This window comes from Cetorhinus maximus, chromosome 7, assembly GCF_964194155.1.
Source record: "Cetorhinus maximus chromosome 7, sCetMax3.hap1.1, whole genome shotgun sequence".
NCBI lineage: Eukaryota > Metazoa > Chordata > Chondrichthyes > Lamniformes > Cetorhinidae > Cetorhinus > Cetorhinus maximus.
The window spans coordinates 7,068,185-7,093,804 of NC_135885.1; the positions used below are offsets into that span (position 1 = coordinate 7,068,185).

The following is a 25,620-nucleotide window of genomic DNA, read 5'->3' on the forward strand; positions in this document are numbered from 1 at the left end:
ATACTTTATTGTCAGCCATGGCTCAGTGGGTAGCACTGTCATCCCCTGTGACAGAAGGTTGTGGATTCAAGTCCCACTCCAGAGACTCGAGCACCAAAATCTGCGCTGACATTTCCAGTGCAACTAGGGGAGTGCCGCATTGTTGGAGGTCCTGTCTGCACTCTCAGGGGGACATAAAAGATCCCACGTCACTACCTCGGAAAGGGTCAGGTGAGTTCTCCAATAGTAACCTGGAAGAATATTTATCCCTCTACCAACATCATTAATGAAACCAATTATCTGGTCATTATCACATTGCTGTATGTGGGAGCTTGCTGTGGGCAAATTGACTGTCTCATTCCGTACAATATCACAGTGACTACCAAAAGTATTTCGTTGACTATAAAGCTACTTTGGGGTATCCTGATGTCGTGAAAGGTGCTATATGAATGCAAGTTCTTTCTTTAACTATCTCACCTCTCTTGAGTTCCATTGGAGCCCAGTTTTTCATTCTTTGTACAAAAGTCCGGAGAGTTCTGTAGGTACACCAGCTCGTTCTCGCGGATGGGCCTCACGTCGATGTCTTTCGGAACCAGCTGCTTCCGCGTGCCCACAGGCCGATGGACCACTCTGGTGGCCGACAGGTACTTCAGCTTGAGGTCCTGGGCAATGCTGCCAAGTTCTTGCAACCCCTTCCAGCAGGTCTTTACTGAGCAGGAGCCTGAGACTCCGTGACATTTACACTTTATCTCGAGTGACGCCTTCAGAGCCTGGAAGAGTCAGAACTGTGTCAAATATATTGCCAACTGCAGCTCAGCCGGACTCGTTACACTTGCCTCAAAGTCAGGAGGTCCTGAATTCAAGCCCCACTTGAGCACAAAATGTAGGCTTGCATTCCCAGTGTAGTACTGAGGGAGTGTCTCACTGTGGGAGGTGAGGCATTAAACCGAGACCCCGTCTGCACCTCTCAGGCGGACGTTATAGATACCATTTGGTCTTATTTAGCAAAGAACGTTCTCCTAATGCCAATATTTATTCCTCAGCTAACACCATTAAAACAGTGGAGATCATTCATCATTATCATCCATTCACCATTAGAATCAAAATCAGCTTGAAATGCGATGACTGAATCCCAGCAGCTGGATACAGGGCAATGCCAAAATGGAATCGCATCTTCCAAAGTCAGCCTTCTGACCATCGGAAGCTGCTCTCCGGGACCAGGTTTCGGATTGCAGGCAGTGTTTTACCCTGACTCATCAAATTTAAGCATAATAAACACCAGAACTCACCAACCCAATTGTTCTGAGTGTGGAGAGTGTTGCTGTTTGTGAAAGCCTGCTTGTACTCAAATTGGCTACCTTACAAGATTGACTACAATTCAAAAAGGATTGAATAAAGCACTTCAGGATGCCCTGAGGTCATGAAAGGCTCCAAAGAAATATAATATCTTTCTCTTAATAAATTCTGCAAAGAAAGGGGATTCCCATGGAGGCTTGGCAGGCGTGGGCCGCAGTTACACACACTGGGAAGATCCGAGGATCGATCCGGAGTTTGATGAGCTGAGCCAAAGGAGGACTGAACAAACCATAACTGGCCTCACCAGCCATTGTTATGTGGGTCCTCCAATAACCTGGATTTAGCTCTTGGTCGTGTCATGTAATGGACACTAGCAACTCAGTAGGCTGAGGCTAGTAACTCTAGATGTACCCAAGTTCAAATTTCCCAGCATAGCAGTTTGAGAATTTGAATTCAGTGAAGAAAAGAACGCAACCATGAAGTTATCAGATTGTTGTAAAAACTCAGCTGGTTCACTAATATATTTTATTGGAAGGAAATTTGGCATTCATACCTGCTTTGGCCTATTTGTGACTCCAGTCCCATGTCAACATGAATGACAAACAAAGTATTTACAGCACATACGTCCAACTGGTCCATCCACATGAGCCTCATCCCAACTCTGCTCAACTAACCTTCCTTTCTCCCTCATCTATGTAAGTGGCCGAGCAAGGCACCCAGTCAGGGGAGGGAAACTGAGGAATGGACAATAACTGTGACTGAAAACCAGTGGGGGCCTAATTAATACATTTAAACAAACAACTAATCAATGTAGCCTGGCTAGTTTTTTTATTCATTCATGGGATGTGGGCGTCGCTGCCTAGGCCAACATTTATTGCCCATCCCTAATTGCCCTTGTGAAGATGGTGGTGACCTGCCGACTTCTTGAACTGCTACAGTCCATGTGGTGTAGGTACACCCACAGTGCTGGTAGGGAAGGAGTTCCAGGATTTTGATCCAGTGACAGTGAATATATTTCCAAGTCAAGATCGTAGTGACTTGGAGGGGAACTTCCAGGCGGTGGTGTTCCCATCTATCTGCTGCCCTTGCCCTTCTAGATGGTAGTGGTCATGGGTTGGGAAGATGCTGTCTAAGGAGCCTTGGTGTGTTTCTGCAGTGCATCTTGTAGATGGTACACATTGCTGCTACTGTGATTCGGTGGTGTAGGGAGTGAATGTTTGTGGATGGGGTGCCAACCAACCGGGCTGATTTGTCCCGTATGTTGTCAAGCGTCTTGAGTGATGTGGGAGCTGCACTCATCCAGGCAAGTAGAGAGTATTCCATCACACTCCTGACTTGTGCCTTGTAGATGGTGGACAGGCTTTGGGGAGTCAGGTGGTGAGTTACTCGCCACAGGATTCCTAGCCTCTGACCTGCTCTTGTAGCCACAGTATTTATATGGCTAGTCCAGTTCAGTTTCTGGTCAATAGTAACTCCCAGGATGTTGATAATGGGGGATTCAGTGATGATAATGCCATTGAACATCAAGTGGCGATGGTTAGATTCTGTCTTGTTGGAGATGGTCATTGCCTGGCACTTGTGTGGTGTGAATGTTGCTTCCCACTTGTCAGCCCAAGCCTGGATATTGTCCAGGTCTTGCTGCATTTGAACATGGACTGCTTCAGTATCTGAGGAATCGCGAATGGTGCTGAACATTGTGCAATCATCAGCGAACATCCCCACTTCTGACCTTATGATGGAAGGAAGGTCATTGATGAAGCAGCTGAAGATGGTTGGGCCTAGGACACTGTGCCGCCCACATCCCTAGAATGATTAGGCCTAATGGAGGTCTTTAAATTTATGAAAAGATTTGATAGAGTGGACACAGAAGCTGGGATTTTCTGGTCCCACTGCAGCAGATGCAGCAAGTCATTCAAAAACCCATTGACTTTGGTGGCACTGGTGAATCCCGCTGGTGAGTGGGATCTTCCGCTAGAGGAGGAAAAGCATAAGTAGAAGCCTTCAATATAAGATAGTCACCAAGAATCTCAATAGGGAATTCAGGATAAGCTTCTTTACCCAGAGAGTGGTGAGAATGTTGAACTCGCTACCACGGAGAGTGGTTCAAGTGAATTGTGTAGATGCATTTAAGGGGAAACTAGACATGCATATGAGGGTCATAGAGTACTGGCCCTCTATCCAGCTTCACCCATCCAACCCCTCTTAAACAGCTTATATTTCACCACATTTCTATTTCTTTGTAGTTCTGATGAAGAGTCATATGGACTCGAAACGTTAACCCTGTCTTCCTCTCCATCAATGCTGTCAGACCTGCTGAGTTTTTCCAGCTATTTTTGTTTTTGTTTCAGATTTCCAGCATCCGCAGTATTTTGCTTTTATCTTAATGCATATGAGGGAGAAGAGAATAGAGAGTTATGATGAGAGATTTAGCTAAGGAGGGGGCGGGACGAGGCTAGAGCAGAGCATGAACTGAGTGGGCTGAATGGTCAATTTCTCTGCCGCATATCCTATGTAATAAATAAGATAATCCCATCTAATGACAGACATAGTTTACAGAGATATCCTCATGATGTTTACCTGTCGTCCAACCTCACTGTTGTGCAAATTCATCAGTTTATTCGCTTGCGATCCGGATTTTTTCATTTTCATAGGCGAATCTGAGAATTTGGATCCCAGCACAATTCCATAATTCAGATTGTCATTGCAGCCGCCCCATCGGAATCCTGGCCCGGGAGCCTCGGAGGCCATCGGACCACAGGAGCAGCCAGGAAGATCTCCTGAAGTGCAAGCCCTGGCTATTGTGTGGCTGATGGCAGCAGCTGACAGAGCATAGACGAATGCTGACTCTCTGGTACCTAGAACGAGAAGTGAGAACCAATGAAACCACCCATTATAGAGCATCAAGTTTCCAAACTGCTGCTCAGGGGAGAGTAGGGAGCAGACACTTTGCATGGAATACCATCAAGGAATTCCATTCCGTCCCAACAAACACTTTCTTGTATTTATACAGTGCTTTTTACAATAGTAAAACATCCCAAGGCATTTTGCAGGAATTTTATCAAGCAAAAGTTAACACCAAGCCTCATAAGGAGGTATTAGGACAAGGTGGTGATTGAGCAGTAGAAGTTTAATCGACAAGGGTTGAATGAATGGATGAGGGAGTGGGTGATTAGATGGATGGGATGATAGATGAACGAATGGATGAGTGGATGGACAGATGGATGGACAGATATGGGTAGGTAGAGAGAAGAATGGGTTGATGGATGGCTAGGTTGAAGGATTAATAGAATAAACTATGACTGTTATTTCAAAGAAAATATGGAAAATGCAATTAAAAGTCAAAAAGATAAATTAGTGAAAAATATTTTTAATACTAATAAAACTACACTCAAACTTGTACTCACCTCCAGTAATGCTGAGAACAGTTTGATACATTGGAGTGGCTTTCTAGGACACTTCAGAGGACATGTTAAGAGTCAACCTGTCAGGTGTGTGATTGGAGCCAGATTGGGTAAGGACGGCAGGTTTCCTTTCCGAAGGGACTTTAGTGAACCAGTTGGGTTTGTATGACAATCCAACAGCTTCATTGTCACATTTACTGGCTCTTTGTCTCAAAGTTTTATAAAGTAGATTCAAATTTGCAAATGTGCTGGTTTATTTGTCGAGGCCTCTATCAGTAACACATGCACTTTGCGACCACGCCATTATCTCTTAGCTCCACAACACTGGGGACAGCAGTTACTACAGATGATTTATCAGTTATGAAGCACTTTGGAGTATCCCAGTGAGATGATAGGGTTTTATATCAATGGAAGTACTTCCTTCATTTAATATACCAGCAATAATAATTTACCTCGCTCCAGGTCTGGTGGAAAGTAGGGAGCCAACTCGATGGAAGAGCAGTTCCATCTCATGTCAGAGAAAGTTTTCTGGCAGGTTTTCTTGACCTCTCGGGCTGCCTGGATGATGCTCTGCATGAGGTCCAGGTTACTCCGGCAGAGTTGCTGCTGAGCCGAGACCAGACCTTCCAAGTGCTTGCAGTTCTGGGTCTGATTGAAGGGTATTGATGAGTCAGTCCTGGCCAGAGCACTGGATGGGAGAGAAGTGCAAGGGTTAGCCACTTTCAAATATAAACGCAGAAAATGCTGGAAAAACTCAGCAGGTCCAGCAGAGTTAATGTTTTGAGTCCATATGGCTCTTCTCCCGAACACAAAGCCACTTTCAAACTTGGTCCCTTGGAAGACGCAGTTGTTCATGTTTAATGGTGTCATTAATCCAAAGCAGTAAGTACAGGGCCATGAGTATAAGACAGTCACTAATAAATCCAATAAGGAATTCAGGAGAATATTCTTTCCCCAAAGAGTGGTGAGAATGTGGAACTCACTACCAGAATAAGTAGTTAAGGTGAAAAGCATAGCTGTATTGAAGGGGAGGCTGAATACAAGAATGAGGGAGAAAGGAATAGAAGATTATGATAACAGTGCTTAGATGAGGAAAACTGGGGGAAGGCTCGGGTACAGGAGGAACACCTGTATGGACCCATTAGTCACCTTTACTGATTTCAGCTTTTTAATTTCCAGGTTTTTTCCAACTGCTTCAAATTCTCAAACTGCCATGGTTTTTTTTTAATTCTTTCATGGGATGTGGGCATCACTGGCAAGGCCAACCCATCCCTAAATGCCCTTGAACTGAAGGGCTTGCTAGGTCCAGTTAAGAGTCAACCACATTGCTGTGGGTCTGGAGTCACATGTAGGCCAGACCAGGTAAGGATGGCAGATTTTCTTCCCTAAAGGGCATTAGTGAACCAGATGGGGTTTTTACAACAATGTCATGATCACTATTACTGATAATGGCATTCAATTCCAGATTTTATTTATTGAATTTAAATTCCACCAGCTGCCACAGTGGGAATTGAACCCATCTCCCCAGAGCATTAGTCAGAATTGCTAGTCCATTGACGTTACCAATGCACCACTATCTCCCCCCATCTGATCGTTAATATAAAACCCATCATTTCTCTACGTCTTCTCAATTCTGAAGAAGCCATATTGGACTCAAGATGTTAACCCTGTTCCTCTCTCCACAGATGCTGCCAGACTGGCTGAGTTTTTCTAGTACTTTTTATTTCTTTTCCAACCTGAAAACCTTCAAATTGACACAGTCAAGAAGGTGACCAAACCCCAGCCACCACCCCCTCCATCCCCCCCCCCCCGCCCCCCCCCCCCACCTCCCCCTCCTCCTCCTCATCCCACAGCCACCAGGCTCCCGGTCCAGGCAGTAAAAAAAGTGGGTAGCACTCTCACCTCTGAGACAGGATGTGGTGGGTTCAAGTCGCATTCAGAGACTTGAGCACATAATCTAGGCTGATGCCCTAATGCGGCGTTCTTGGAATACTGCAGGAAACTCTGCAACCAATTTGCGCGCAGCCAGATCCCGCAAACAGCAATGAGGCAAATTAACAGGTGAACCATTTCTTGCTGTAGCGTTAGTAGAGGGATAAGTTTTGGCCAGGATACAAGGGAGAACTCTTCACTTTCAAGATACAGCTATGGAATCTTTTGCATCCACCTGAGAGGGCAGAGAGGACCTCAGTTTAACATCTCATTCCAGAGACACTGCCTCCCACAGCACAGGGCTCCCTCAGTAACTGCACTGGAAAGTCAGTCCAGATAATATCTTCAAGCCTCTGGAATGAGACGTGAACCCACAACCTTCTAGCTCAGAGATGCTACACACTGAGGTAACGCTGACACCTTAATTTAAGTAAGTGGAAAACTGGCAAAGGTCTTACAATATTGGGAATCACTACTCTGACCAATTTTCCCAGGTAATTGAATGTGCTTAGGTGGGGGAACAAGATATACCCTCTCCCAATATCTGCAGATTCTAGTTTTCTACTCCTCTGTCTTGCAACGGGGAGTTGGCCAAATTCTGTCCACATTCGCAAACCTTTCCTGAGGGGTTTTCTTGCAAAATTCTATCCAATGATTTATGCAACAGATGTCAAGCCATGGTGGGAATTTGGAAAAATAAAACTGTCTGTTGGAGAATATGGAAAAAATTCACTGCTAGCTTTGAGGGAAGATAAACAACTCCCCAGGACATATCAATCAGGCATTATATCACATCAATCTGCCTAAGCGCAAGTGGATTGTTGTTATTTAATTTGCTCCGACTGCCTCTTCTTCCAGTATCTCTTCCCAGTGGGCATTCATCACATCTGTCTGCATGAGCTGGGCTGGTATAAAATTTATTGTCAGTGGGGGTCTAAGACTAAGGGATTGCCAGGCTGTTACACGGTAAAAGCATTATATAAATATAAGTTGTTGTTATACAATTCATCTGACTTTCGTTTGCACTGATGTTATGAGTTATGGCTCAGTTAGCAGCACTTTCGCCTCTGAGTTGCAAGATTCTGGGTTCAAGTCCCACTCCAGAATCTGAGCATAAAAACCAAAGCTGGCACTCTAGTGTAGTACACAAGGAGTGCTAAACTGTTGGAGGTGCTGTCTTTCCATTGAGATGTTAAGCCAAGCCCCTATCTGCACTCTTAGGTTGACATGAGAGATCCTAACTACCTGTGGAGCCCTGGCCAATATTTATCCCTCAACCAACGTCACAAAGGACAGAATTGTTTTGGCGGGGACAGGGCCGTTAAATGCGGCGAGCCATTATAGTCCCCATTGACTTGAGTGGGAATGTAAAATCCTGCTGCCATAAAATTCTGCCCAAAGAAACAGATCGTCTGGTTATTACCACATCGCTGTTTGTGGGAGCTTGCTGTGCGCAAATGGGCTGCTGTGTTTCCTACATTGCAACATTGACTACACATCAGAAAAAAGGCACTGCATTGGCTGTAAAATTGCTTGAAGATGCCCTGTGCTTGTGAAAAACGCTATAGAAATGCAAGAGGCCTGAGAGTATAACACAGACTCCAGTGCCAGTACTGAGGGAGTGCTGCACTGTCAGAGTTGCCATGTTTGAGATGAGATTATACTGAGACCCTGACTTGCCCCTCAGCTGGATGCAAGTTGATTTCATAACACTATTTCGAAGAAGAGCAAAGGAATTCTGGTCAATGTTTATTCCTCAACTAACATCGCTAATAGGATCATTTTCACATTGCTGTTTGCAGGAGCTTTGCTGTGTGCAAATTGGCTGCTGCATTTCCTACACTTCAGCATTTCAAAAGCACCTCCTTGGTTGTAAAGCACTTGGGGACGTCCTGAGGTCAGGAAAGGGTGTATATTAATTTCTTTCTTGCTTTAGTTCTTTACTGGCTGTTCCGTGGTTGAATTTCACCTCCTGGATGGGTGACATGAAGCTGCCACTAAGACATCATCCACTCTTGTCAGCAGCAGGTAGCAGTCAGGAGAATCAAGGACCCTGGCCAACTTGAGGCACGTTGCTAAGAACCTACAGCTGAGATCAGCTAACTCAACACAACCCGAGGGCATTGAACATAGAGTCTCCTCCCAAACTGCTCATTTCATTTTCACCACTGATCCCATGTAAAAGAGCACATTTTAACAGGCGAGTTAGACTCTGATGTTTAAAAGGAAATAAGTCCCAGATGCAACATGAGGATATGATCTCAACTAACTTGGTGCTAAAAATTATTTGGTAATTGGAAACCAAACACCACATTGTGCATTTTTTTCTTTATTCCTTCTCAGATGTAGGCACTACTGCCAATTATTAACCATCCCTCTGATCTCAAATGACACCCTATGTGACTGTGACAAAACTAAACTTTCCCTCCTTGTCCTTCTCCACCTGTCTATAGCCTTTGACACAGTTTGACCACACCGTCCTCCTCCAACACCTCTTCACTGTTGTGCAACTGAGTGGGATTGCTCTCACCTGGTTCCATTCTTATCTAACTAACGGTGGCCAGAGAATCACTTGCAATGGCTTCTCTCGCTGCTCCTGTACCGCTACCTCTGGTATCCCCAAGGATCTACCCTCAGGCTCCTCCAATTTCTCATCCGCATGCTGCCCCTTGGCGACATCATCTGAAGACACGGCGTTAGTCTTCACACGTAAGCTGATGACACCCAGCTCGACCCCACCACCACCTCTCTCGACTCCTCCACTATCTCTAGATTATCAGACTGCTTATCCCACATCCAGTACTGGACGAGCAGAAATTTCCTGCAACTAAGGGCGGGATTTTCTGGTCCCGCCAAACTCAATGGACTTTTGAACGGCTCGCTGCATTTTCCAGCCCTGCCTCTGCTGTGATGAGGCTCTAAAATTCCACCCTGAATATGTTGAAGACTGAAACCATTGCCTTTGGTTCCCACTGTAACCCTCATTCCCACGCCAGCGATTCCATCCCTCTCCCTGGCAACTGTCTGAACTGAAACAGAGGAGCTTCGACCACCTATTTGTGCCATAGCTACAACCGCCTCCTTCCACCTCCCTTAAATTACCCATCCCCACCCCTATCTTGGATCATCTGCTACTGAAACCTTCACCCATGTCTCTGTTATCTTTAGACTTGACTATTCCAATTCACTCCTGGCTGGCCTCTCACGTTTTCCCGTCAGCAAACTTGAAGTCATCCAAAACCCTGCTGACCATGCCCTTACTCGCAACCAAGTCCCGATCCCCTATCAACCCTGTGCTCACTGACCAACATCAGCTCCTGGTAAAACAGTGTCTCCATTTTAAAATTCCCATCCTTGTTTTCAAATCCCTCATGGCCTTGCCCATCCCTATCTCCTTCACCGCCACAATCCACTGACATATCTGCGCTCATCTCATCCTGGCCTCTTGATCATCCCCGATTTTAATCACTCCACCTTTGGTGACTGTGCCTTCAGCTACCTGGGCCCCACGCTATGGAATTCTCTCCTTAAACATAGAACATAGAAAATAGAAGCAGGAGTAGGCCATTCGACCCTTCAAGGCTGCTCCGCCATTCATTATGATCTTGGCTGATCCTCTATCTCAACACCATACTCCCGCTCTCTCCTCAAACCCCTTGACACCTTTAGAGTCCAGAAATCTATGTATTTCCTTCTTAAATATATTCAGTGACTTGGCCTCCACAGCCTCTGTGGTAGAGAATTCCACAGGTTCACCAGCCTCTGAGAGAAGAAGTTTCTCCTCATCTCAGTCATAAATGGCGCACCCCGTATGCTGAGATTGTGACCCCTTGTTCTAGACCCCCTCCCCCAGCCAGAGGAAACATCCTCCCTGCATCCAGTCTGTCCAGCCCTGTCAGAATTTTATACGTTTCAATGAGATCCTATCTCATTCATCTAAACCGCAGTGAATACAGACCCTAGTCAGCTCAATCTCTCCTCATACGACAATCCTGCCATCCCAGGAAGCAGTCTGCTGAACCTAAAGCATCTCGCTATCTCTCTTTCCTCCTATTAAGATGCTCCATAAAACCTACTTCTTTGACCAAGTTTTAATATCTCCCTTGGTGGCTTGGCATCAAATTCTGATTGATAACATTCCAATGAAGCATCTTGAGACATTTCGCTACATTAAAGGCTCTGTAGAAATATAAATTGCTGGTAGCTCTGAGTCACATATAAGCGAGACGACAAAAGGAATCCTTAAAGGGACAAATAGTGAACCAGTTGGGCTTTTTAACAATTTTTTCATGGGGTGTGGGCATCACTGGCAAGGTCAGAATTTGTTGCCCATCCCTAATTGCCCTTGAACTGAATGGCTTGCTAAGCCATTTCAGGGGCTAGTTAAGAGTCAACCACATTGATGCAGGTCTTGAGTCACATTTGGACCAGACCAGGTAAAGATGGCAGATGTCCTTCCCTAAAGGGCATTAGTGAACGAGATGGGTTTTTACTACAATCGATGACAGTTTCATGGTCACCATTACTGAGACTAGTTTTACAATTGCAGATTTTATTAACTGAATGTAAATTCCACGAGCTGCCATGATGGTATTTGAACCCATGTACTCAGACCATTAGCCTGGGCCTCTGGATTACCAGTCCAGTTGCATTACTGCCACGTCACCATCTCCCATATTTTTTATTTTTAAAAATTTTTTTTCATTCATTCATGGGATGTGGGCTTCGCTGGCTGGGCCAGCATTTATTGCCCATCCCTAGTTGTCCTTGAGAAGGTGGTGGTGAGCTGCCTTCCTGAACCGCTGCAGTCCATGTGGTGTAGGTACACCCACAGTGCTGTTAGGGAGGGAGTTCGAGGATTTTGATCCAGCGACAGTGAAGGAATAGCGATATATTTCCAAGTCAGGATGGTGAGTAACTGAGACGGGAACTTCCATGTGGTGGTATTCCCATATATCTGCTGCCCTTGTCCTCCTAGATGATAGTGGTTGTGGGTTTGGAAGGTGCTGCCTTAGGAGTCTTGGTGAATTCCTGCAGTGCATCTTGTAGATGGTACACACTGCTGCCACTGTACATTAGTGGTGGAGGGAGTGAATGTTTCTGGATGTGCTGCCAGTCTAGTGGACTGCTTTGTCCTGGACGGTGTCCAGCTTTTTGAGTGTTGTGGGAGTTGCACTCATCCAGTCAAGTGGGGAGTAATCCATCACACTCCTGACTTGTGCCTTGTAGATGGTGGACAGGCTTTGGGGAGTCAGGAGGTGAGTTACTCGTCGCAGGATTCCTAGCCTCTGACCTGCTCTTGTAGCCACAGAATTTTTATGGCTAGTCCAGTTCAGTTTCTGTCAATGGTAACCCCCAGGATGTTGATAGTGGAGGATTCAGCGATGGTAATGCCATTGAACATCAAGGGGCAATGTTTAGATTCTCTCTTGTTGGAGATGGTCATTGCCTGGCACTTGTGTGGCGCGAATGTTACTTGCCACTTGTCAGCTGAAGCCTGGATATTGTCCAGGTCTTGCTGCATTTGGGCATAGACCGCTTCAGTATCTGAGGAGTCGTGAATGGTGCTGAACATTGTGCAATCATCAGCGAACATCCCCACTTCTGACCTTATGATGGAAGGAAGATCATTGATGAAGCAGCTGAAGATGGTTGGGCCGAGGACACTACCCTGAGGAACTCCTGCAGTGATGTCTCAGGACTGAGATGATTGACCTCCAACAACCACAACCATCTTCCTTTGTGCTAGGTATGACTCCAACCAGCAGAGAGTTTTCCCCTTGATTCCCATTGACTCCAGATTTGCTAGGGCTCCTTGATGCCACACTCGGACAAATGCTGCCTTAGTGTCAAGGGCAGTCACTCTCACCTCACCTCGGGAACTCAGCTCTTTTGTACATGTTTGAACCAAGGCTGTAATGAGGTCAGGAGCTGAGTGGCCCTGGCAGAACACAAACTGGGCATCAGTGAGCAGGTTATTGCTAAGCAAGTGCCGCTTGATAGCACTATTGATGACCCCTTCCATTACTTTACTGATGATGAAGAGTAGACTGATGGGGTGGTAATTGGTTGGGTTGGATTTGTCCTGCTTTTTGTGTACAAGACATAACCTGGGCAATTTTCCACATAGCCGGGTAGATGCCAGTGTTGTAGCTGTACTGGAACAGCTTGGCTAGGGACACAGCAAGTTCCGGAGCACAAGTCTTCAGTTCTATTGCCGGAATATTGTCAGGGCCCACAGCCTTTGCACTATCCAGCCATTTCATGATGTCATGTGGAAAAAATCGAATTGGCTGAAGACTGGCATCTGTGATGCTAGGGACCTCCAAAGGACGCCAAGATGGATCATCCACTCAGCACTTCGGGCTGAAGGTTGTAGCAAATGCTTCAGCGTTATCTTCTGCATGTGCTGGGCTCCTCCATTGAGGATGGGGATATTTGTGGAGCCTCCTCCTCCAGTGAGTTGTTTAATTGTCCACCACCATTCATGATTGGATGTGGCAGGACTGCAGAGCTTAGGTTTAATCCGTTGGTTGTGGGATTGCTTATCTCTGTCTATGCTGCTTATGCTGTTTGGCAGACAAGTAGCCCCGTGTTGTAGCTTCACCAGGTTCACTAGGTATGCCTGGTGCTGCTCCTGGCATGCCCTCCTGCACTCTTCATTGAACCAGGGTTGATCCCCTGGTTTGATCTTAATGGTAGAGTGGGGGATATGCCAGGCCATGAGGTTACAGATTGTGTTCGAGTACAATTCTGCTGCTGCTGATGGCCCACAGTGCCTCAGGGATGCCAAGTCTTGAGTTGCTAGATCTGTTCAAATTCTATCCCATTTAGCATGGTGGTAGTGCCACACAACATGATGGTGGGTATCCTCAATGAGAAGGTGGGACTTCGTCTCCACAAGGACTGTGCAGTGGTCACTCCTACCGATACTGTCATGGACAGATGCATCTGCGGCAGGCAGGTTGGTGAGAGTGAGGTCAAGTATGTTTTTCTCTCTTGTTGGTTCCCTCACCACCTGCCGCAGACCCAGTCTAGCAGCTATGTCCTTTAGGACTCGGCCAGCTCGGTCAGTGGTGGTGCTACCAAGCCACTCTTGGTGATGGACATTGAAGTCCCCCACCCAGAGAACATTCTGCGCCCTTGCCACCCTCAGTGCTTCCTCCACATGGTGTTCAACATGGAGGAGACTGATTCATCAGCTGAGGGATGGCAGTACCTGGTAATTAGCAGAAGGTTTCCTTGCCCACATTTGACCTGATGCCATGAGACTTCATGAGGTCTGGACTCGATGCTGAGGACTCTGCTGGGTCTGTCCTGCTAATGGGACAAGATGTCCTGAGAAATGGTGTGTGGGACATTATCTGTAAGGTATGATTCCGTGAGGATGACTATGCCAGGCTGTTGCTTGACTAGCCTGTGAGACAGCTCTCCCTATTTTGCCACTAGCCACAGATGTTAGTAAGGAGGACCTTGCAGGGTCGACAGGGCTGAGTTTGCCGTTGTCATTTCCAGTGCCGAGGTCAATGCCGTCTGTCTGGTTTCATTCCTTTTGCAGCTGTTTGATACATCTGAGTATCACTGCCTGAAACATTATAAATGCCATTTCAGGGGGCAGTTAAGAGTCAACCACATTGCTGTGGGTCTGGAGTCACATGTAGGCCAGACCAAGATGGCAGATTTCCTTCCCTAAAGGGCATTTGTGAACCTGATGGGCCTTTACAACGATGGTCATCATTAGACTTATAATTCCAGATTTTTATTGCATTCAGACTCCACCATCTGCCAGGATTCGAACCCAGGTCATTACCCTGGGCCTTTGGATTATTAGTCCAGCAACAATACGGCACTCCATCCCCTCCCCCTGCGCCTGTCACAACAATACAACACCTGCATGGACACTTTACTGATCTCCGCTTTTAATGGCCAGATGTTTTAAACCAAATTTAAATTCTCAAACTACCCTTATAGGAATTGAATTGATATTCTTGGAAGAGTAGCTCAGACATCTGGATTACCTGATAGTAACACAGCCACTGCACTACTGTATGTAACTGAGCAATCCCAATCAAATTTATTTATGGCTCTTTCTAACCAGCTAAGAAAACCTTGTCCTGAAACTCCATTGTCATTCCAGTATGATTCCATCGTAACTGAGATCCCTCTGGTGTACGTAATATAAAACGTATGGAGCTGCGAGTACTGGGTACAAAGGCTCTGGTTGCCTACGGCAAGCAGTAACTGTCACCTTACACATAGGAACTGGGTCAAGGCAATGGGTGGTGGGGGGAGGGGGGGGGGAAATGGAGAAGCAATCAGCAGAGCTCTAATTCAACATGGAGAGTCACAGGACTTACATGGAGTCTCACTCCCAGTTAAGTCTATTGGGTTGTGGATTATTCTATGATTTTTGGTGCATTGGTTAATACTACTGGTCCAGACAATGACGCAAGGGTTTTCAATTTACAGTTCTCAGTTCACTGAAACATTATAAACACACGCTTAAAATACATATACAACCATACACCCCATATAATACACGCACACATAAACACGCACACATATTATACATACACACATCATACATACACGTGTGACATACAGACATATGCATGCACACAAAATAAACACATGCAACAAAAAGATCACACACATACACAGACACACACATACGGCACTTACATTATACATCACACACGTACATACATCATACATATGTGCGTGGCGCACACATGGAGATACTTACAGCCATCGAATGGCGTGACAAACCCTTGAGTTCAGCAGCAGGGCACAAACAGAAGCCAGCACGCAACAAGCTGCCAGTCTCATTCTGCCAACAGCGTCAGAACCAATCAACAGGAGGAAAATCGTCCCAAACTGTCTCCAAATCTGAATTGACCACTTGTCCGCTCAGTGTCGAGTGCCAGGAGCAAAGAGATTACCTGGAAAATGTAAGTTGTGCGGAGTCAGTCATACAGTGAACACAAATTACATGCCGTTAAAAGTTAAATTAGTTTCTAGTCTTCCTTCTTGAAGCACTGACTCGGACTGACGTGGGGCTCTACGTGCACCAACAGCCCTCCTACCCTCACCTAGACGATGCTTCATCACCTGCCAGCAAAGCCGGGAGTGCAATATCCCTCCCCCCGAGCACCAGCGCAGCAGGTTCTAGCTGTGCTTTAGTGCACAGTGCTCTGAGCTCTGAGTCGGAAGGCTGTAGTTTCAAGCACCACTCAAGACACTTGAGCATGTAATCAAGACTGATGAGCCAGTACAGTACTGAGCTGAATCCTCCCTACGCTCTCCGATCGGAGTCTGAAAGGTCATAACCAATACTCCAAAGAAGGCCTCGGGAGAGCTCCCCAGCATCCTAGTCAATATTCATCCCTGTATCAAAATCGTGGGCTGTGAAGAGTTCTGGAGACATGAAAGGCTCTATTTAAATACAATATTTATTTATTTGATGGGCTCACAAACAGCTGGTGAGTTTAGAGTGTTGATATTAAACATGAGCACTGCGCTGAAGTGTGATCCGGGATCTTGTGTTGAAGTCCCTAAAGTGGGACTTGAACCCACAATCTCCTGCCTCAGAGGCAAGAATGACACTGAGCCGAGGCTGGCACCTAATTTTAAACTATACAAATTCATTTTTCATTCAACCTAAGTAGTTAACTGGTGGTGCTCCACGAAAGTAAAACATCTTGACAACGATGAACCTGTCAGATTTTTACGCCGCTGTTGCTGACAGTTTCCCCTTTGCTCTCGAAGATGGCCGTTTCTTGCGTGTGCAGAGTTACCTGTCGGGCGTTGCCTTTTGTCCTCAGCTGCCTGTATTCTTAGCTGTTCGAAGGGAACAGCACCACAACTTGAGATCACTCCCCAGGTAGGATCTTTCTTGCGCACTTCCCTCCCAGTCAGGGGCGGACATGTCACATTTCCTGAGGCTCGGCCTTCAAGGAGTCCTTGACCCTTAACCTCGGCCAATCTCGCGGGAGGTTTCCAAGTTTAAGTAGTGAACTCATGACTGCCTTGGGGGTTTTATTGCCAGTGACTGTAATGCTGAGAAAAAGGCCTTCAGTACCATTCTAGATGTTGTCTCTATGACTTGGGTTACATTTGGGGAGAATATTTTGGACTGTGTAACACTGGAGTAAAGCACTGGTAGTGACAGGATTTTTAACCAATGGCAACTGTATCCTTCAGAAAAACATGTAGCACAGAAAGGTAAGTCGCACAGACAATCTCACAGGAAGTAAATCTCTCAGCTTCAAAGTCCCTATTGGAATTGACACCAAAATGATGATTATTAATAACATTCTTGCATCGCTGTACCAAGTGCTGCCTGAATATGGTGTTGGACAATAGTGTGTCGTAGTGGTAAGTGGAGCGAGCCACACACTGTTTTAGCGACATGGACCAATTTTAGCAGAAAATGCCTCACACACGAAACAGGTAAATGTGTCTCACCCAAGGATAATCACTTAACAACCATCTACCACCATTCAATCGCCATGGAAGCAACGCACTCATAACAATTAATTAACAATCTCCCACTCTGCTTTCTGTCTTACAAATTTTATCAACAAATGGTTAGATAGCAAAAGCAAAATACAACAGATGCCAGAAAGGAAAGGTCACAGACCTGAAATGTTAACTGTTTTTTGTTCGATCCACAGGTGCTGCCTGACCTGTTGAATATCCTCAGCATTTTCTGTTGCCATTATTAATGTTTAGAAATGTTCCAAATTTACATGCATGCTCCATGCCAATATGCATCTTGGAATCTCATGATCAATGACAGTGCTTAACACTCAAATTTCTATTTACAAATCAAAAATGCAATTAGCCACATCTGAATTCCTAATTAGCCACATGAAGCCAGTGACTAACATTTTGGAAAATAGTGATCTACCATAAAGTTAAATAACCTGACATTGTTTATTCAGAGGAACGTTCAAATATTCAAGACCCTTAAGAGAATAGATAAATTATAGACATATAATATGTTTGAGCTCTCACAAACTCAAGATCAAGGTCTCAAGATTAGTGAAATTAAGGTACTGACCGCAAAGACTTTATTAGTCAATCTAGGCTGGCACTCCCATACCCGTACGGAGAAAGTGTTGCATTGTCAGAGGTACCGTTTTTGGATGAGATTTTAAATCAAGTCTGCTCCCTTAGGTGAATGTAAAAGATCCCATGGCACTATTTCAATGGGGAAATAGTTCTCCTCAGTGTCCTGGCCAATATTTATCCAGAAACCAACATCACTAAAACAGATTGTATGGCCATTATCTCATTGCTGTTTGTGGGAGCTTGCTGTGCACAAATTAGCTGCTGTGTTTCCTGCATTGCAACAAGGACCACATTCAAAAAGTATTTCATTGACTGTGAAGTACTTTGGTCGCAGTAGTGAAAGTGTTAAATTGACACAAGTCTTTCTTTTGCGATAGAGTGCAGTTTTGTTGCAGCAGCATTGCATGTCCAATAAAAACATATTTGCATACTTTTAGATTTGGTAGATTGTTAATCACAGGATGATTAAAGGAAGACACAGTGAGATTGTGCATTGTCCATTCACGTACTGAACCTGGTCCCAATTTCAGCTAAAGCTGGACCTGGTTTTTGGGCCATTGATGACTGCATGTCACTTGTGCGCCTTTACATGGACTAGGGAGCCTGTCACTACAAACTCACTTGACTTCTCGTTATTATGGAACTATGGAGTGATGGCAAGCACATGGAAGCAGCTCCTTGTGTTTACAATACCAAGAGCCCTTATCCTGCAACCTGTACTGTTGTGGGTCTTTGTTGTTGTTGGAATATGGGAACCAGATGTGTGGAGTGTGACAATGTTGAGAGATCTGATCAGCTGCACATAACAGTGTTAAAGCATCTTAGCGCTGGTGGGGTCAAAGTCTGGAACCTCTGCAGACAGACTCTATCCAGAGAGCATGGCGACGCCACATGGAGCACCAATTGCCAACCTCACCCAGAGAGAGCGCAGGGTTATCAACAGAAATGTCACACTGATGGTTGCGATAGTGGTAATGATGGCTGAGTAAGGTTGATGGTTGAACAAATAGCACCTTTTTCTACCTTAGGACATTCCAAAGCACTTTACAGCTAGTGAAGCACTTTTGAAGTGTAGCCACTGCTGTAATATGGAAAACGCAGCAACCAATTTGCTCACAGGAAGCACGGCAATATGATAATAATCCAGGTAATCATTTTTTTTAGTGATGTTGGTTAGGGGATAAATATTGGCCAGATCACAAGGGAGAAACCACCCCACCAACAGCCCACTCCTCTTTGAAGTAGTGCCATAGGTACTTTGACATCCACCTGAGAGAGCAGATGGGACCTCAATGTAACAATTCATTCAAAAGGTGGCATTTCTGACAGTGTAGCACTCCCTCAGTACTGCTCCAGGAGTGTCAGTGTAGATCCTGGAGTCTCCAGGGCTGGATTTGAACCCAAAGCAGAGGTAATCGTGCTACCCAATGAGCAATGACTGGTACTCTGTTGGTTGCATTGCTGAGGTCGTTGACTGGACCAGCCCAGGCATAGGAACATGTAGGAGAAACACAAACACCATTGACAAGCCCATGAAGTGAAGAAAGGCAAATTGAACAAGGTGAGAACACAGCCGGGCCATATTCTAACGAGGCGTTGCTGCCTTCAGGAAAGACACAGAGAAGAACGAAAAAGGGAAAAATGTGAGATTCCTGCTTTCCCAAAAGTCTTTGGATATATAGGAAGCGGGTAAAGAGAGACCAACTCATTGAAATGGCTTCTGTCATGCCAGCTACTATGTCTACAGTTGTGTCTGTGTGGTTGTCATGTGTGCAGAGCCCAGTTTAGCACTGTGATTATACAAGGAGCCTTAAAATGAAAATGAATTTGAAAAAGTAACGCGTTTAAAGCTCAACGACGAAGCACAATGACTTTTAGCAGCAGGTACAAACACAGGGACAACCACAGAGTTGAACACTTTGCTGCCTGGTAAACAGTTTTGCAAGGTTGATTACTGGGACAATAGTTGGGTCTTCCCAAGCACTAATTTTAGCCACACCACATTCACAAGTGGAAGGAAGATCCTGTTTGCAGGTTCTGAAGACAATCGTTAACATAAGTGAGATAACGACCTGTTAAATTAGCATAAACGGGGATGAATGCGACTCATCAACCTCTGTGCTAAAAATAGCACAGAAGCATTTGAAACCCATCAATGTTATCACTAGGCCTTTTCAGTAGATTGTTGCTGACACACTTTCGGAGAGAGCATACTTATAATCAATACTTTTTAATACTATGAGGTATGGTTTCTGTCTAAAGGTCTTGGGTTAAGTGCCCTGTTAGTACTGCATTTCTCAACAAAGTAAATAGTCACATGTTTCAAAATTAATTGCAACATGGTGCCACCATTAGGTTGAACACTCTTTTTCTCCTTCATAACCAATCCCCCAATTCTGCCCTCAGCCAATGTCCACATACACGCACTGTTTCAGTGATTCGTGCTCAGGAATAACAAGTCTGGCTCTGTTCTAAATTACTCTCTCCCCCGTGTCACAACCTAAAGGATGCTGATGCATTGCAGAATCATGCGATGCATCATAGAATGGTTACAGCACAGGAGGAGGCCATTCAGCCCATTGTGTCTGCGTTAACTCTCTGCAAGAGAGAGTTGCCAATCCTCCAGGATTGCACTGAAGTCTGCAGGAATTGAAGACTAACAGGGGGAAGATGGTAGTTTAGTGGTAATGTCACTGGTTTAGTAATCTAGAGGCCCAGGCTAATGCTCTGGGGAATAAAAGCAGAAAATGCTGGGAAAAAACTCAGCAGGTCTGACAGCATCTGTGGACAGAGAAACAGAGTTAACATTACACGTCTAATATGAAGAGTCACGAAGAGTCGAAATGTTAACTCTGTTTATCTCTCCACAGATGCTAACAGACGCTTTCTGTTTTCATTTCACATTTTCAGCATCTGCAATATTTTGCTTTTATTTTAATGCTGTGGGAACATGGGTTCAAATCCCACAGTGGCAGGTGGTGTAATTCAAATGCGATTAATAAATCTGGAATTGAAAGCTAGCCTCAGTAATGGTGACCGTGAACATCACCGATTGCTGTAAAAGCCCACCTGGTTCACTAATGTCCTTTAGGGAAGGAAATCTGCCATCCTTACCCGGTCTGGCCTACATGTGACTCCAGACCACAGCAATGTGGTTGACTCTTAACTGCCCTCTGAAATGGCCTAGCAAGCCACTCAGTTCAAGGGCAATTAGGGCTTGGTAACAAGTGCTGGCCTAGCCAGTGATGCCCGCATCTCATGAAAGAATTTAAAAAAATCTCCAGGACACTGCCAAAATCAAAACTCAGGAGAAAAATCAAAAGGCATCAAACAAAACTGTTTTTTTTTTCATTTTCTTTGATTTATTAATTATAAAAATATTGGAAATTATGAACACAAGGAGTAGCCCATATAACCCATCGAGCCTGCTCCGCCATTCAATACGATCATGGCTGATCTTTGGCTTCAACTCCATTTTCCCGCCCGCTCCCCATATCCCTTGATTCCCTGAAAGATCTAAAATCTGTCTATCTCAGACTTAAATATATTCAACGATGGAGCATCCACAATCCTCTGGGGTAGAGAATTCCAAAGATTCACCACCCCTTTGAGTGAAGTAATTTCTCCTCATCTCAGTCCTAAACGATCGGCCCCTTATCCTGAGACTGTGTCCCTGTGTTTTAGATTCCCCGACCAGCGGAAACAATCTCTCAGCTTTTATCTTATAAAGCCCCTTCGGGACCTTGTGCATTTCAATGAGATCACCTCTCATTCAAATTCCAGAGAAAATGGACCCAATTTACTCAGCCTCTCAACATAGGGCAACCCCATCATCCCAGAGACCAATTTAGTGAACATTCGCTGTATCGCCTCCAATGCAAGTGCATCTTTTCTTACATGTGGAGACCAAAACTGCACACAGTATTCCAGATGTGGTCTCAGCAAAACCCTGTGCAACTGTAGCAAGACTCCTTTATTCCTGTACTCCAATCCCCTTGTAATAAAGGCCAATTTACCATTTGCCTTGCTAATTGCTTGCTGTACATGTAAGTTAACTTTTTGCATTCCTTGCACAAGCACACTCAAGTCTCTTTGAACATCAACACATTCAAGTTTCTCACCTTTTAAAAAATATTCCGCTCTCCCTTTGACCGACGTGACTAACTTCACACTTCCCTACATTATACTCCATCTGCCATCTTGTTGCCCACTCTTACCCACTTAATCTTTCTATATCTCTTTGCAGCTTCTTTGTGCTCTCCCTACAGCTTTACCTTCCCACCTAGCTTTGTATCATCAGCAAACTTAGATACGTTACTCTCTGTCTCTTCACCTAAGTCATTAATACAGAATTGTAAATAGCTGAGGCCCCAGCACTGATCCTTGAGGCACTCCACTGCCTGCCAACTTGAAAAGTCCCATTAATGCCCACTTCCTGCTAACCAATCCTTTATCTGTGCTGATATATTACCTCCAAATCCATGCACATGTCTCTTGCCTATCAACCTTTTGAGAGGTACCTTATCGCAAGCCTTTTGGAAATCAAGGTACACGACATCTACTGGCTCCCCTTTAGCTACCCTACTAGTTACATCCTCAAAAAAATCCAACAAATTTGTTAAACAGGGTCTCCCTTTAGCAAAGTCGAGATTAATCCAATTGGGTAACAAAGGAGTCCCAGTCACTTCCAGTTGGGAAGGTATTAGGATGGACCAATGGCGGGCATGGAGGGGTGGTAGGCTGGGGGGAGATACATAGGATGAAACCTCCAGAAATGTAAAAGCAAAAAACTGCGGATGCTGGAAATCGAAAACAAAAACAAAAATACCTGGAAAAACTCAGCAGGTCTAGGCCTCCAGGAATGTACCCAGCCAGAGTTCGCAACCCTACAATGCATAGGTTTTTTTGGAGACTTTACATTGAATTGGATTGAGTATATTGGTGCAAAAAGTCATTGAAAATGTCAGTACAAAAAGGAGTGATGTTATGGGGGGGAGGGCCACATGAGAAGGGAAAGGAAGCAATTTTGGAAAAGCTATAGTGGTGAAGATAATACAATCAAGCTGATTCCTGCCCAGCAGTAAGATGCAAATTGCGAATCAAATGTAATTAGCTCTGAGATCTTGCAATTGTACTTGTGATTGTAATTGTGCAGACAAACCCTAACCTGCAAACCCATTACCTTACTTAACGATGTGAAAAGTGTCATGCTTTTTACAAAAATGCGAAGGTTTGTATATTGCAGTGCTGCTGTTCCCATCAGATGCAATGCTAGTCAAATAATGGTGGAGATAGACAAAAGGAAGGATTGGGCTGTGCTTTGTTGCTTTGATGGAAACTTGTTGCCTACGTTGTGTCCAATATTTTATCAGCACTGAGTACAAAAGCAAGGAAGCCGTGCTAAAGCTTGATATTAATCTCCTGCTGGGCCTCAGCTCATTGTGTCCAATTCTGAGCATCACACTTTAGGGAGGAGGTCAAAGCCTCAGGGGAAAGAAAAAAGGCCTCAGAGAGGGTGCAAGGGGAGATGATAGTAGAAATGAGGGACTCCAGTTACATGAAGAAATTAGAAAGGCTGGGATTGTTCTCTTTAGAGCAGAGGAGATTCAGGGGAGATTTAATGGAGGCATTCAAAATTATGAGATGTTTTAATTGTGTAGATAAGGAGAAACTGTTTCCAGTAGCGGAAGGGTCAGTAACCAAAGGACACAGATTAAAATAATAGACTAAAGGGCCAGATGTAGAGGAGGAGAATTGATTTTACGTAATAACTAGTGATGTAGAATGTAAGGGCGGTGGAAGCAGATTCAATAGTAACTTTCAACTGAAATTGGATAACACATGGAAGGGAAGATTGCCGGGCTGTGGGGAGATAGCAGGGAGAGTGGGGCAAATCAGATGGCTCTTTCAAAGCACTAGCACAGCTAGTTAGACGGGCTAAATGGCCTCCTTCTGTGCTTTAAAATTCTACAATTCCATTTTACACAGAATTTGCAGCAGAGAAGCAGACCATTCAGCCCAACTGGTCTATGCTGGCGTTTATATGTTTTTCAGCATCATACTGTAGAAATGCAAGGCTTTCTTTACTTAAGATATTAGTTTAAAGGGTCAAAGTTGCTGTTGGCAATGTTAATAAGAAGATAAGAAATAGGAGTAGGACATATGGCTCCAGCCTGCTCGGCTATTCAATAAGGCCATGGCTGATCTTCTAACTCAACTCAGTTTTCCCTCACTATCCATCCATCCCTTGATTTCATTAGTGCCCACAAAATGTCAGCATACAACCACTTAGATCAAAATCCTCTTCTTGATATTTTATGGAAAAGGTTAATCAACCAGTTTGGCCGGGTGGATTGCGATGCTCTTTTCCGGTCCTCTACATTCTCATGCTCTTAAACTAATAGGTTACTGCCTCTGCCATTCTCTTTCCATTATTGTATCAGAAAATTTTAAATGGAAAAGGTCTCTGTTAAAATATTTGGAGAGTGGAATTTGATACAAGCAGTTTAAGCATTTGTGTAACATCACTGACAGCATTACTCAGGCACAAACTCAGCAGGGGGGCTGGGGGCAGGTTTCTTCGCATAAATCCATTAACTTTTTGCTAAAATTTTTCTGTCTGTGTAAGAGCCTAAGAAAATATTAATATGGAGAAGGAGAACCTCACTGTCCTTCCCCAGGGACAATAATTTAATCGATTGAGAAGCACAGCTTCTTTTTATTCATTCATGGGATGTGGGTGTCACTGGCTGGGCCAGCATTTATTGCCCAACCCTAGTCGCCCTTGAGAAGGTGGTGTTGAGCTGCCTCCTTGAATCACTGCAGTCCATGTGGTGTAGGTACACCTGCAGTGCTGTTAGGGAGGGAGTTCCAGGATTTTGACCCAGCGACAGTGAAGGAACGACGATGTATTTCCAGGTCAGGATGGTGAGTGGCTTGGAGGGGAACTTCCATGACGTGCCCATCTCTATTTGACCTAAGGAGGTGGTGGGCCTTCTGTCTCAAACTACTCATAACCAAGTGGCTTGCTAAGGAAACTACTCAATCAATGATGCCTCCAGTCCAGAACCAAAGTCACCCCGACCCCTGTCATCGAGCGGCGACGATGCTTGTGTATGCGCACACTCAGAGATCGAGCTCCAAGCCAAACTATCAAAATACCAGTGTCCTCTCTCAGGCCAACATCCCCATTATTGAGGCACTGGCTATGGTTAATCAGCTATTTTGGGCAGGTCACATCAGCTGTATGATTGACACAAGACTCCCAAACAAACTCTCCACTCCAAGCTTTGTCACGGCAAGCAGTTATCAGGAGGGCAGAGGCAACGTTTCAGGGACGTCCTCAAAGCCTCCCGGAAAAAATGCAACATCCCCAACCGATTTGTGGGAATCTCTCGCTCGAGACGCCCCAACTGGGGAAGAAGCATCCGCGAAGGTGCCAACCACTTGGAATGTCTCCGACAGGCCCGGGTGGAAACCAAGCGCAAAGAGCGGAAGGAGTGGTCCAAAATCCAAGCATCCCACCCACCCACCCACCTCCTCAAACACTACCTGCCCCTCCTGTGGCAGAGTGTGCGGACCCAGCATTGGACATTTTAGTCGCTTCAGGACCCACGACCTCGGAGTGGAAGGAAGTCATCCTTGGTCCCGATAGACTGCCTAAGAAGAGGAAAGTTTGCTAGGTCATTTCGGAGGGCAATTAAGAGTGAACTATGTTAGCGTGGGTCTGTTGTTACACGTAGGCCAGACCCAGGTAAGGACAGCAGATTTCCACTCCTGAAGAACATGAGTGAACAAGGTGAGGTTTTATTTACAATACAGCTTCATAGACACTTTCTGGCTAATGCTTTCAGTTGTAGCATAGTGGCTATCACTCTCACCTCCGCCTAAGAAGGTTGTGCATTTAAGTCTTACTCAAAAGATTTGAGCGCCAAAT

The 25,620-nt window shown here is 45.1% G+C and overlaps 2 protein-coding genes across 2 annotated transcripts in view; one reads left to right on the forward strand and one right to left on the reverse strand.

Annotated features, from left to right (window-relative positions):
- The window catches only part of LOC144682555 (serpin H1-like), a 525,388-nt gene that overhangs the window by 482,007 nt on the left and 17,761 nt on the right, over window positions 1-25,620 (forward strand). The gene's annotated exons all lie outside the window — the stretch shown is intronic.
- The window catches only part of wnt11 (wingless-type MMTV integration site family, member 11), a 47,844-nt gene that overhangs the window by 18,045 nt on the left and 4,179 nt on the right, over window positions 1-25,620 (reverse strand). Inside the window, exons 2-5 of the mRNA XM_078544957.1 lie at window positions 15,355-15,550; window positions 5,129-5,364; window positions 3,853-4,130; window positions 457-749 (exon numbers count right to left, since the gene is read on the reverse strand). Of these exons, the coding sequence (XP_078401083.1) occupies window positions 457-749; window positions 3,853-4,130; window positions 5,129-5,364; window positions 15,355-15,437 (890 nt within the window). The 5' untranslated portion in view covers window positions 15,438-15,550. The remainder of the gene's footprint in view (window positions 1-456; window positions 750-3,852; window positions 4,131-5,128; window positions 5,365-15,354; window positions 15,551-25,620) is intronic.